The sequence below is a fragment of the Herpailurus yagouaroundi genome, unplaced genomic scaffold (assembly GCF_014898765.1).
Source record: "Herpailurus yagouaroundi ecotype Mexico unplaced genomic scaffold, PumYag 159, whole genome shotgun sequence".
Classification (NCBI taxonomy): Eukaryota; Metazoa; Chordata; class Mammalia; order Carnivora; family Felidae; genus Herpailurus; species Herpailurus yagouaroundi.
In genome coordinates, this window is record NW_024412400.1 from 45,405,746 (window position 1) to 45,420,326 (window position 14,581).

Here is a 14,581-nt window from a genome sequence, read left to right on the forward strand (position 1 = left end):
CAGAATCTGAAGCAGGCTCTAGGCTCCGAGCTATCAGCATTGAGCCTAATGCAGGACTTGAACCCACGAACCATGAGATCATGACCTGAGCCAAAGTCAGGCGCTTAACCAACTGAGCCACCCAGGCACCTCTGCTTATGATTTTCTTAATAACACTTTCTTTTCTGTAGCTTACTTACTGTATTGTAAGAATATAGTATATATGCATATATAACAAAATATGTGTTAATTGACCATTTATGTTATCAGTAAGACTTCTGGTCAGCTATAGGCTATTAATAGTTAAATATTTTGGAGAGTCAGGTTATTCACAGATTTTCAGTTGTGCGGGATTCAATACCCCTAACCCCTGTGTTGTTCAAGAGTCAACTGTATAATGTACAAAAACTTTGAATTTTACCCCAAGTAAACATTGTGGTTGTTGATAACAGCAAAGTCAACAAATACAGAGGACCAAGGTCACTAGTTGCAAGTTCATGAGAACACAAAAAGCTGAGATGAGTTCGATAAAGCTTTTTTTTTTTTCCTTTTTTCTTTTTTGCCAGTCACCTCAGGCATATTTTCTAAGGGCCGGCAGTTAAGGCAATAGAACATGGTTTGATTGCATCATCATATAGCACATTCTCTAATTACACTTCAGCTTCAGTGGGACTTCACTGATGATATGCTGTTTTATTTTCCTAGGCCTATATGTGAGTTCTGTAAGAGGGTCCTTAATGTGTTAAGTTGCCACAGCAGCTTGTGGGAGGACTTCATTAGGCTGACAAAGTTTTATGTAACCCTTATAATAAAGTGTAATCTGGTAACTAACTCCCTAGTTTGGTAAAATCATTTTTGATTAATTCCTCAAATAAAGATTTATTAAAACCATTATTATAGTATTAAGAAAAGAATGGCCTGTTTTCTTCTAAATCAGAATGTGTCATACATGATATTGCAGCAGATGATTTGATAATGAGAAATAGCATCGTTTTGCCTGTGTAGTATATTGCTGCTGCATTTGATCTTAACCAAAAAACCGAGAAGCAAGTGAGAATTTTCATGTTAAAGGATTATACTTCATAGTTTTAAAATCTTGTAGGAAAACATTTTCTGGCACAAAATTTTCTAATGTCATTAGAGATTTTTAAAATAGATAACTTCAGTGTTTCATTCAAGGCATAGCCACAGACTGAGCTCCTTTGACATCATTACCTTGAGTGCAGTGATGGATCCATTTTTTTAAATCCCTAATACCTAGCCCATAGAACTGTGAAGGGGCCAAATCATATAGAAGTTTATAGGCCGTAGTATAAGGAGTTTAGATTTTAATATGTGCACAGGCACCTGGATGGGTCAGTTGGTTAAGTGTCTGACTCTTGGCTTCAGCCCAGGTCATGATCTCATGGTTTGTGGGATCGAGCCCTTGTCAGGCTCTGTGCTGACAGCACGGAGTCTGCTTGGGATTCTCTCTCCCTGTCTCTCTGCCCCTCCGCGACTCTAGAGCACGCGTACACACGCTCTCTCAAAATAAATAAACTTAAAAAAGATTGTGATACATGCAGAACACTTTGCTAGAATTCATTCCATTCAAGGCCAAAGGACCTATAACAGTTTGACAGTTCAGTCTGGTGCTCTGCATATGAAGAAACATGGTAGCTACTTGTATACTTTTGGATCTCTAACTAGAAACTTCATTTAGTTGTATGTTTGCTTATTTTCCATCCCTCCATTAGAATGGAGGCTCCACTAAGACAATCAATTTTTGTCTTGTTCATCAGTGGTTCTTTTCCTTTCATGCTAACTTTATTTACTTTGGGTCTATAAATTATATTACTTTCTGTATCTGAAAATTGAGCTAGTAATTCTCAGGTAGAAAATCAGTGTTAATGAGAACCGTCCCTCGACAAGGGAGTTGAGAGTGGCCCCTATTTACCAACTTTGCTGCCTTCTCAGTAAAGAGAGGAAGGGGATATTTGTGAACAGCTGGCAGAAAAGGAAGCAGATATAATTATAACCATGAACCTCAGTAAAAGTTTTTCTGCTCTTCAGCTCTTAAACTGTTGCTGCTAGCAAGAATTTTAGCTGATAAAATAGTAACTCATCACCAAGCCCTGCTAATTTTATCTCCTAAAATTAAACACACTCGTTCTCCATTTCCACTGCCCACCCCAGTCCAAGTTTCTATGCTTTCCTGTAGGATTCCTGCAGAACTGTCTTGAATAGTCTTTTCTTACCCACTCAACTCTCTTCCAGTTTATTCTCTACCTTGTACCAGATTGACCTTTACAAAATGCAAATGTGGTTCTCAAAATTTGCCTAAAACCCTTCTGAAGTTCCCCACCATTTTTTTTAAATGTTTATTTATTTTTGAAAGAGGGAGAGACAGAGAGCGAGTGAGGGAGGGGCAGAGAGAGGGAGACACAGAATCCCAAGCAGGCTCCAGGCTCTGAGCTGTCAGCACAGAGCCCAACGTGGGGCTCATGAACCGCGAGATCATGACCTGAGCCAAAGTCGGACGCTTAACCGACTGAGCCACCCAGGCACCCCATGAAGTTCCCCACCATTCTTAGGCTACAGACCAACATTGCCTAACTTAGGCCATAAGATCCTGCTTGGTCTGAACCCTGTTTTCCTCTCCAGCTCCAGTTCCTTCCATAAAGGCCCTCTTTCCATTTCTGTGTTGCTGTCATCTCTCTTGCCATGGAGGTTTTGCACTTGTTACTGTTGTCTTTGCTTGTTAACTGCCATTCATCCCTCACATCTCAGCACACAAATCCTGTGCTCAAGGACACTTTCCCTAACTTTCCATTTTCAGATCAAAACTCACCTATTAATCACTGGATTAGCCCCATATATCTTTACTTTGTAGCACTAAGCACACTTACAGAATTCCATGTATTTGACTAACTATTTGGTTAATAAGCTCAGGAACAAGTCTGATTTTCCTCCCTATTGTATCTCCAGTACTCAACAGAGGGTCTGGGAGGCAGTTTTCATTTTTTACTCAGTAAGCATTTGTTGAATGAACGAATCAATTTATTTGATTCAGCTTTAGAAACTTCTAATTCAGCCATTTAAAAATATATAATTAATTGTATAGATGTTCTTAATCTTGGACTTTATTCCCACTTAATTTTTTAGGATATTACTGTCCTTGGGAACTTTGTAATGAATGTGTCTCATCCCACTTGTTCTCTTAGTTTGAGAATTGTATTAATAATGCCTGGTTTTCTTTAAGAACTTTGAATATATTCTATATTTTTAGGTTATTGTTTTGCATAAAGCACACAGCCACCCTGTGTTCTAATATTTCCTCTCTTTCAGGTTGCACACTGCCAACTCTTTATTGTATCTTTACACGGCAGAAGGAAAGCTGGCTAGGTCTGGGACTGTTCTTCTAAGGGTACTAATCCCACTCATGAGGGCCCTACCCTCATGATCTAATTATTTCTCAAAGTCCCCAATTCCAAATACTTTCACATTGGGATTAGAGTTTCAACATGAGGATTTGGGGGAGACATAAACATTCCATGACATTACCTATTGGTTTCCCAGCAATAGGGTTATGTAATTTCATGCAATAGGGTTAAGAAAAATTTACCTTTGTAATGCCAACATTGTATAGTTTTATGAAATGTTTAATAGCTTCATTGATACTTTGACTGAAAGCTTTTTGTTTTTTAAAATATTTGTGGGTTGCCTGGATGGCTCAGTCAGTTGAGCGTCCAGCTTTGGGTCAGGTTGTGATCTTGTGGTTTGTGAATTGGGCTTGCTGCTGTCAGTGCAGAGCCTGCTTCGGATCCTCTGTCCCTCTCTCTCTCTGCCCTTCCTCTGCTCATGCTTTCTCTCTCAGAAAGAAAAGAAATAAAATATAAAATAAAATATTTGTGATTACTGAGTATTTATTAACAAACTAATGGTGGTTCTGTTTTGTTTTTTTAGTCCGAGGATCAGAAGGACTTTACATGGTAAATGGACCACCACATTTTACAGAAAGCACATTGTTTCCAAGGTATGGTTTATTTTGTTAAGTGATGTTATAGGGAACTATATAATAATTCTAAATTATTTTTGCTGTTGTTATATTCTGAACAAGAAAGAAAGAGCAGATAAGCGAGTTTCCTGGGGTATGTTATATAATATTAACAGAAGATGGAAAGAATGTATGTTCTCTACCAAGAAAAATGATCAATCTTTAGATTTGAAACTAATAGCTTCAGCATGTTTAAAAGAAAAAGTGTAGACACGAGTATAATTGTGTTGAAGCCTTTGACTTAGAAGAATTTTATCTTAGGGGATGAAGAAAAACTTGCAAATGTGATAGTCAAACCTCTGCCTACAGTCTTCGTAAAATCAGAGAATGACAAATGTATAAGAAAGGAAGGAAATACGATCGATAGATGTAGATATATTTTTTTCTTAAAAAGAATAAAAAGGCTAAACCAAAAACAAATAAAAGTATTAAGTTGGTGGCATAACTATATGATGACATTCAAAATTCTTAAATGCATTCAGTAGCTTTATTGGCAACAGAAAATTGATATTGTCATTTTAAATCTATTACAGGATAAAACAATTATATTAACATCCTGAGAAACCAAGATTTTCAGCCTGAGGGTGAAGGGATAGACTTGCATATGTCAGTATGAACTCATGATTTCTTTTCATAAAAACACTTCTATTTTTTAGTAATGTCCACTGAAAAAGGTTAAGGGGCGGTGATAAGGTAGTAGCAGTGAATACCCCTGTCTCACAGTTTATGATCTCTAAACACCATTCTTCAGTAACAGGAACTCGTTCCTTGAAGATGCGACTGATTCCAGGTCTAGTACAGAAGACAGTACGAGTTGAGCTAGAGACATTTTGGTCCAGAAAGCAAGGAAGCTATAAAAGACTACCAGGGCTTTGTTGAAGAGTCACAAGAGTCAACTTCAGGGCATTCAAAGCAACTTAAGATGAGGCAGTTTGAGCATTGGAAAGAATCATGACTAAAAGGATTGAGACATTCAAGTATGTAAACACTTGCCCCCAAATTCCTCTCTCTCCAAATCTTATTGGTCAGCATTGGAGGTTGATGGGGTCCTTGCCCATTATTTTGAAAATTGACAAATCAAGAGAAGAAATCACGCATTTATTTTGTCTTTCCCATACAGACGGTTTTTCAAAGTATCCAAATTGTTGATGAGGAAAACTTATTTAGAGGAGAATTCCAGTGGATCAATACAGAAGTAACATTGGGGTTAGATAATCATTGTAATCTTAAAGAAATCTTGTGTCAGTTCTCAGACTTTAGCATACATCAGAGTGATCTGAAGAGCTTGTTAAAACACAGATTGCTGCTTCCTCTCCAGATATTCTGACTCATTAGATCTGGGGTGGGGCCCAAGAACTAGAATTTTTAACAGTTCCCCAGTAATGCCAAAGCTGCAAGTTTAGGGACCCTGCTTTGAGAACCACTGATCTGGGCAAATGATCATCAAAAGATGCTGAGCCTGTTAGAAGAACTATGGATGGGGAACTTTATAATCAGGCTGACATCACCTAAGTCTGTCGACCAATTTTTACTAGACCCAGTTCTTTAGAACCATGATACAGGAAGTATCAAGACCAGCTATATTGCCATCACCTTGAACCAGTGTAACATCTCAGTCCCTGATTCAGCTTACTGAATCAGAATCTGTGTTTTAACCAGACCCTCAGGTGATTTGTATGCATATTAATATTTGAAAAGCACTACTCTAGCAAACAAGTCTGTGTCAGAGCTTTTGTGCTGCAAGCACTTCAGTGGGGTGTACAATCCCAAGGCAGCAGGAATGAGGGGTAAAGGGAATAAGGCAAGGAAGAAGTGAAAGTAAATCTAACGTAGAGTGCACTGAGCTGACCACAGATTCATAAACTATAGCCAGGTTTCTTGGTCATGCAGAATGTCTCCGGAGAGGCTGAAAGGAACCACTGTGCCTCAGAACAGTCGTGAAGAGGAAGGGTAAGAAATGTATGTACAGCCAGAGCCTTTTTTGGTCTATTCAGGTTGAATCTGAATGTCGCCTCCTCTTCCTGCTGCTGCAGTAGGCATAGTGGAAGCCGTGCTGAAATGTGGCCCTCACTCCTAGAAAGTCTGAGACAACCAGTGGTCTTAGGGCATGAGGTGGCCAGGTTTCTTCATTGAATAGCTGATGACTGGGAGCAGGAAAGGTAGGGTGAATCTGAGGAGGCACTTGAAGAGTCCAGTACAGCCTCAGCATCACTAAGGGTAGAACAAGGAGACATTATGTACCCCCTGGTGGGTAGTAATGGGAACTACATGATACTTAACTTCTAGGAAGGTCCAAAACCAAAACCAAAACAAACAAAAAACAAACCTATGGCCAGTCAAGCTTTTAGATGAGTGGTTCTCAAATTTGGCCACACATTAGGATGACCTGAGGAGCTTTTCAAAACCTAGATATCCAAGGATTGGGTATTAAATGATAGTAAGGATTATTGTTATTATTTATGTGAGACGAAGTGGCATGGTGGTAAAGTCAGCTGATTAATGAATTGATTTTAGTTTGAGGGAAGGACTATATTGGTGAGCCATATGATCTTGTCCAAAGCTCATTCAACATTCTTACCATGAATTTAGAGGATAGCTAAGAATGAAGTTTTATAATTTATACATTACATAAGTCTGTAAGAAATGACTAATGTTTTGTAAGAGAAAATGAAGATGTAAATAGATCTCAGTAGGCTGAACTAATTAATAGGCCAAAGCCTGGGTGGAATTAATAAGGATAACTGCACATTCTGCCCTTAGGTTCAGAAATAAGTTGCGGTACAAGTGTAGGATGGGGGACATCTTGGTCTAGTTGTTTATGTGAAAAGAGGGCAAAAAAGGATATTTCAGTAACTACAAGCTGAGTACAAGGTACCATTATTATGTGATGCAGAAACACAAAGGTCATCTTCGGATGAATTAATGTAAAGATAGTATCCAGTTTAAGGGGGACGTACTGGTCAGTTCTCAGTGCTTGTTACATAATAATCCAGATGTTCATTAGCTATGAAGTTCTGGTTTTATGTGACTACACTTACGGACATTTACATGTTCCCACATACACATTTCTGTTTGGGTGTTGATTGTCACTGCGAGATGTACTCGTAGTAGCCTTCTCCTGTATCTTGAGAGATACAGTACTTAGAGTACTGACCACTGGATAGAATATTGGCCAATATTGCCAAGAACTCTGATTTCCCCAGGTCTGTTTTTGTAGAGAATCCTGCATCCACACTTATTTAATGTGAAGATCCTCTTACCGTTGTTATACTTTCTGTCTCTGCACATCAGAAATCGATGGAAGATCTTTTTCCTTCAAATCCAGGACACTTCTTGTCTACTTCAGGATATTGTAGCCACACTTGTTTTGTTATGCAGGTGGTCTGGGACATTCTTCACAAAGTCTCTATATTGAAATACGTCAGCCCTCAAGATCACGGTTGATAGCTCGTAACTTCCATGTTCACCTGCATTTTTGGGTTTTTCACACAAACCAGTTATTCACCTAAAAGGGCTCTGTTTTCTCCTTAAGATTGATCTGTTGTTGTAACATCGATTTCCACCTTACTTTGTAGTGGTTGTTGGTACTGCGTTTTAAGAGATAAGGTATTTTGGTAGACTAAAGCATTATGGAATTACTTTCTTAAATTTATGTAAGCTCATAATCATTAAATTAGTGATAAGATTGTAAATTTTTAATCATATTTTTTTAAAAGTATTCATGCTTATTAAACTGTTTTTTTGTCATTTTCAGGGAATCTGGGAAAAATTGCAAAGTCTATACCTTTAGTAAGGATGGCACCTTGTTTGCCTGGGGCAACGGAGAAAAGTTAGTGTTTATTTATATAACATATTTTATGTGTCATCAGTTTAAACGTAACTGGCATTATTTGAATAACACATGTTTGGGTGTCATTAATAAAGTCCATCTTTTAATGTCACGATGTAGTTAGGTATTGTCTGAAATGCAGGTTCCATAGAACACCTCCAAAGTTGTTAGCTTCTGTTTATATGCCATGACTTGACTTATCTAGTTTCTTAGAATTAAAAAGTAATGTGTGGTAAGGGGCAATTAATTTAATGCTAGAGAAGCTGAAAGGTTTTTTTACATAGTGCTCTAAGTTATCAGTTAGGATTTCTTAAGTTCTGTGCTAACACTTAGAGAATAACTCTCTTTGCTTGTTTACCTTAGATTTAGATACTTTATTATATCTTTGGTATTAAATTAGTAGCAACTGCTTGCTTATTACTGTGAGTTTTATTGTATATAAAAGTATTATTTAAATATTTTATAAATTATTCAAAAGTATGTCTAGGATAGTCTATATTACATAAAATAATCAGATCACAAAATTGGTTTTGCAAAAAAAATAAGTATTTTGATTAAGTACTCATAATTGTATTAAGAAAACCATGCATTTTTAATTTTTCTGTAGGCACTACAACATTTCAGGCAAAGAACCAGGAAAATGCCTGAATATTTGTAATTTGGTTTAAAGTTATTTTTGTTGTTTCTTATCAGATGTAATATGTTAGGTTTTTTAAAAGGGAAAAATGCATACATTAATACAAAAAGTACATTTTATTTTTAAATTTTTTTTTTAACGTTTTATTTAATTTTGAGACAGGGAGAGACAGAGCATGAACAGGGGAGGGTCAGAGAGAGGGAAACACAGAATCTGAAACAGGCTCCAGGCTCTGAGCTGTCAGCACAGAGCCCGACGTGGGGCTCGAACTCACGGACCGCGAGATCATGACCTGAGCCGAAGTCGGTCGCTTAACTGACTGAGCCACCCAGGTGCCCCCAAAAAGTACATTTTAAATGTTGGTTTTTACACAGTGGTAATATAAGCTGAAGTCTTTCAACTGTCAGGTCAGATGGGATTAAACACGTGATTTTTTTTAAATTAATGCCAAAAAGATTGTGCGGAATTAGATGATTCGCTTTTTATGACTGTAAGTACCTGGCAGAATTAGCTTTTGTAATTTTATGTTAATCAGTTTTTGACTTCTTTTTTTTAAGTTTTTGAATCCAATAAGCATACTACTACTCATAAATTATTAGGAATATAATCGTATTGGGTCCTTATCCACAATGTTAACAGACAGTCTTAATCTCAGTCTCAAAGAACATACTCTCAAATTTTTTTATTTTTGGTGTAACTGATTGTGGGTATTTGACTTTTATTTTTTAAAATTTATCTTGTAATTTATACTATGAGTAATGAGCTCATAGAAATTCACTATTTAATGGGACATACCATACTTCTTGTCTATTATCTTTTTGAAGTATCCCTTATTTTGCTAGCTTAGAGTTTGTTGAATAAGCCTGTTTTCACCTTCACAGTTATTATTTTTTATACTTCGTATCCTTACTTGGCTTTCTATTGGATTCAACTCTGAACCTTATTTTGTTTTTTTAAGCTTGTATTTTTTGAGAGAGAAAGAAGAGATTTCATGAAAGCTGGGCGGAGGCAGAGAGAGAGAGAATGAGAATCCCAATGGGGCTCTGTGCTGATAGCACACCTGATCTTATGAACTGTGAGATCATGACCTGAGCCAAAATCGAGTCTGACAGTTAACCGACTGAGCCCCACCCAGGTGCCCCTGAACCCTTTGTTATGCCCATTTGTTGTGTCCATCTTTTTAATAGATATTTTCTATACCTGGTTCTAGCATTTATTTCCTTAAACTGCTATGGCCACAACAACATACAATGTTCCTGAGGTCAAGAGAAACAGATGTAGTGTATTGATTATGGCTTTGCTGAGGTCATAGTTAATTAATCAAAAACTATAACGGATTTTTCTTTAAATATGTGAGGTTTTAGTTAAAATAAATACTCTTTATTTTTAACTAAGAATAACTCTTAAAGGCTATCAAAAACCAAAAAAAAGAAAGTTTCATGTAATTCTAAAATACGTAATTTACAGTAAGTTTTAAAGAATCTTGTATATTTGTGTGTGTGTGTGTGTGTGTGTGTGTGTTGTGTTTAAACAATATGCAGTAATCGTTCACTCTTAGCAATTTCTGCTTATCCTAAACCAGTGTCCCAAACTTGAATAGAACAAAGTAACTTTAAGCAATTTTTTTTTTTTTTAGCAATTTCTAAAATAAGATGGAATATATTTTTCCCCCCAAAGAGTACATAAGACAAGTCAGGCAAAACTGGTTTTAGAACTTGGGAAACTTTAGAACTTGGCTCTGGCATTTATCAGTCGTATGATCTTGGACAAATCATAAATCATTTACTTTTTCTAAGCTTCACTTTTAACATTTGTAAAATGGAGATGATAATACCTATTTTACAAATCTCTTGTGAGGATTAAATGAGAAAATGTACATAAAGTGGTCAGAGCAAAACATGGTTCATAGAAAGCATCCAAAAAATGGAAACTGCTTTTATTATACAATTGCTGTAATTTTCATCATTATCGTATTATGATGATTCATAGTTTTACCTTTATCTTTTGAAGATGGCTTCTGATATTTTGATAGACATCGAAAGCGTCCTTATTGATCTCACAACTGCTACAGCTTCCATTTAGTCAAATTGAAAAATATACTTTTGGCCTAGCACTTCTATTTTGCTTTAGTCTAATACACCTCAGCTTATATGTAGGTTAGCTCTGTGTCCACTTAAAGACCTGTTGTTTTCTTTTCAGCTAAAAGTAGAATCATGTGTTATATCCTTCTGCTAATTCTGTATTCCCCAGTACCAGCCTTACATAGGGGCCTTTTGGCAAAACATACACTTGGTTTTTGTTGTTGTTGTTAAGGTGTTTATTGGATGTTTTCTAGAACTTACCTGAAAATTGATTTTTATGAAAACAACCACTTTACAGTGATCTGTATTTGAAAAGAGGTATGAATGTTTTGGATAGTGCTGGCTATTTTAAAACAGTATTTCATTGCTGAAGTAATTTCTTTTGAAACCAGAATAAATATTATCAATGTCACTAACAAGGGACTACGGCACTCCTTCGACCTCCCAAAGGCGGTTTGCCTTGAGTTCTCGCCAAAAAACACTGTCCTGGCAACGTGGCAGCCTTACACTAGTAAGTATTTTCCAATTGTAAGAATATTGACAAGATCAGTTCAATTCAGGGGGGAAAAAGAGACAGTTTACAACCTTTTAAGAAAGCAATTAATCTTTAGATAGTAAGTAGTGTTTGTGAAAATCTTTACTCAACAACGAATCTTGTATTCCCCCAATACAATGTACTTTAAGTAATTTCAAGGTACAGTAAGTTAATGAAAAGGTTTATCGTGAGATAGAGGAAAAGAAAAAGCTCAAGGGGAATTTTAGAAAGTGAATCATCAGTGGTTACTTATGGAGAAGATCTCAAAAATTAAGAATAATAATGGCCTTTAAATGGAAAACATTTTAAATAATTATTGTAAATCAAAGAGGAAGTTCAATAGACGCAACATGTAAGAAATGTGTAAGATATGACAAAGAATAGGAAGATGGTGTGCCATTTTTTTTTTAACACATTTAACGATATGATGGTATGTTGTATGAACATTTTATACAGCTGCACTTCATAGATGAATAAGAAAACACTCGGGGTATAGGGGCTTTTAAAAAAATGTTTTAATAGTGTGGGCATTGTTGAGTTAAATATATGATAATAGTTCGTTGTTTGGTTATAAACCTTCTAGCTTGCTTCTTCCAAGAGGCAGACTTGAATGAATCTTCTTTTTCCAAGTAAATAAATGGGAAATTGAGACTCATGAATAGTTTGTGTAACTTTGTGTGTGTGTGAAATAGAGACACACGATTGATTTCATAATAAGATAATTTAATCCATTTAACATGTCACGCTTAATAAACAAATCTTTTAAGTACTCTTAAAATCTATAGTAATCAACTCATTTCAGAAATGCTGAACTTTGGCATGGCTTTAGGAATAGAGATTAAACCCAAAAGGGAAAGTTGATTTAAAGCAACTCTTTTACTTGATCTTTATAATCTTGTTCAAAGTTGTTTTAAGAATAAATTCTTTTTACTAATGTTAGGAGACAATTATTGCAAAGACATCTGTGTTTCTTTTAGCTTCTAAAGATGGCACAGCTGGGGTACCCAACCTACAACTTTACGATGTGAAAACTGGTACATGTTTGAAGTCTTTCATTCAGAAAAAAATGCAAAATTGGTAAATAAATGCTTTAAAATGCTAATTATTTACAAAATGTTTAAATATCTTCATTGTATAATATTGTTTTCTCAGGTACTAGTTTAGAAAATAACTTGTTAGACTAAAATCTAGATCTTTAAGGATCTGGAATATGTGGGAATGTAATAGGGTAAAAACTTGATCTTTCTTTTGTTTAATATTTGGATGAAAACGAACAATACCTTTCTTTTACAAATGCTTAACTAAAACTATTAGGAACTGACTTGACATCATATTTATAAGTATTTTTCTTAAATAGTAAGCGTATCACAAACTTTAACAGGTTAACATGTGAGGTTACACGTGTCTAAATTTTTTTCATATTCTTTCAACGTAGGTGTCCATCATGGTCAGAAGATGAAACTATCTGTGCCCGAAATGTTAACAATGAAGTTCACTTCTTTGAAAACAACAATTTTAGTATGGAAAGATTTATGAAATCAATTTATCACTTACTATAAATGTATATACAGTTTTGTTGCCTTATATGGCATCATAGGGTTTTCCTAAATACTGTTAATATGTTAATAATTGCTGTTTTATTAATTCATTTGAATAACTTGTAAATCTAAATACTGAAGAAATTCTAACAAAGATTTGTTTTTATAATAAGTTTTTATTTAATAATTGCTATTAAAGCATTTGCATACCTCTTTCGGAGTTTAGTTACTATTGAAATTCTTTGATACAAATTTTTTAAATGTCTTATTGTGTGGAATTTCAAGCATAAAAGTAGACACCTAGTCCCAGTAACTTTCAGCCCATTGCCAATCCTACCTCATCCACACATCTCTCCACCTAACATCTCTCTTACTGTGCTAAAGCAAATCCTAGGCATCATATAATTTTACCTGTACATCTCAGTATGTATCTCTGAAGACTAGGGCTTTTTAATTGTTTAATAGCCACAATACCATTATCACAGATATAAAGTATCTGGTCAGTGTTCGAATTTCTGATAATTGCAAATGTTTTAATTTTTTGTTATTGGTTTATTTAAAGCTTATTTATTTATTTATTTATTTAGAGGGAGAGAGTGTGTGTGAGCAGGGGAGAGGTAGAGGAGAGGGAGAGAGAGAATCTTAGGTTTCTTTCTTTTTCTTTTTCTTTTTTTTTTTTTTAAGTTTATTTACTTATTTTTGAGAGAGAGGAAGAGATAATTCCAAGCAGGCGCTGCACTGTCAGTGCCGAGCCTGATGCAGGGCTCGAACTCATGAATTGTGAGCTCATGATCTGAGCTGAAATCAAGAGTTGGATGCTTAACCAACTGAGCTACCCAGGCACCCCTCTTTTAAGTTTCTTTTAAGCTATAGGCTCCCTATCCATCTCTTCTACCCCCACCTTGAGATTTATTATTTAAGAAACAAGGTTACTTGTCATATATTTTCTCATAGATGAATTTTGCTATTGTATCTTGTCCTATAGTTTAACATGTTCATCTGTCCCCTAAATAGCTATTTGCATCTAGAACTGGTCAGCTTCAGATTCTGTCTTTTGGGGAGATGAGGACAAGTCTGACTCACAAGCAGTGTTCAGTTCTTTTATCAAGAAGCACATAGTGTCTTCTTGTCTGTAATTTTGTAGGATTAGCTGATCTGTTATTTCATGACTGGTTGCACTTTGGTGATTTTCCTCCTCCCTACCCTCTCATTTATAAGCTATACTACTTCTATAAAGAGAAATTCCCCCATCTACTATTTGATTACCTAGTGGCACCATTTATATAAGAAAGAGCACTGTGTTCTTATAATCAATCAGTGGGATTAGATGTATAATCTCATTACTTGCCCAAGGTCACCCAGCTACTAAATGACTGGGTAGAAATTAAAATGTAGGTCTGTGTTGTTCCCCCTCCACATGAGTCTACTCATGAGACTACAATGAGCAGTATTACTATATCATTACATTAATCGTTTATAATACATTCAGAATTTATCATGTTCCTATTAGTTTCATTCTTCCAACACCATTTGCTTTTTGTTTTTTTTAGACACAATTGCAAACAAATTGCATTTGCAAAAAATTAATGATTTTGTGTTATCACCTGGACCCCAACCATACAAGGTAATTTCTATGTCTTTGTTCATATGGAATTTTAGGAAATTAAACCTTTTCCTAGTGCTTAGTGACTATAAAAACATGTCCATCTTAGTTTATATGCCTCAGAAAATTAAGTGACGATGATGTATGTGTATTTCAGGTGGCTGTCTATGTTCCAGGAAGTAAGGGTGCACCTTCATTTGTTAGATTATATCAGTACCCCAATTTTGATGGACCTCATGCAGCCTTAGCTAATAAAAGTTTCTTTAAAGCTGATAAAGTTACAATGCTATGGAATAAAAAAGGTATGATAAATACATTTTATCTCATTTATCAAGTATTCATT

General features: G+C 35.6%; 1 protein-coding gene across 4 annotated transcripts in view; it reads left to right on the forward strand.

Moving 5' to 3' along the window:
• EIF2A (eukaryotic translation initiation factor 2A) overlaps window positions 1–14,581 on the forward strand; it is a 31,195-nt gene that overhangs the window by 5,920 nt on the left and 10,694 nt on the right. The window contains exons 1-8 of one of the 4 annotated variants that reach the window (XM_040480478.1): window positions 3,940–3,994; window positions 4,767–4,992; window positions 7,770–7,844; window positions 10,955–11,073; window positions 12,075–12,174; window positions 12,533–12,615; window positions 14,186–14,259; window positions 14,396–14,540. In XM_040480478.1, the coding sequence (XP_040336412.1) occupies window positions 4,967–4,992; window positions 7,770–7,844; window positions 10,955–11,073; window positions 12,075–12,174; window positions 12,533–12,615; window positions 14,186–14,259; window positions 14,396–14,540 (622 nt within the window). In that variant the 5' untranslated portion in view covers window positions 3,940–3,994; window positions 4,767–4,966. Of the gene's footprint in view, window positions 1–3,924; window positions 3,995–4,766; window positions 4,993–7,763; window positions 7,845–10,954; window positions 11,074–12,074; window positions 12,175–12,532; window positions 12,616–14,185; window positions 14,260–14,395; window positions 14,541–14,581 lie in introns of those variants that run through there. The other 3 variants (XM_040480477.1, XM_040480480.1, XM_040480479.1) reach the window with 3 other exon arrangements.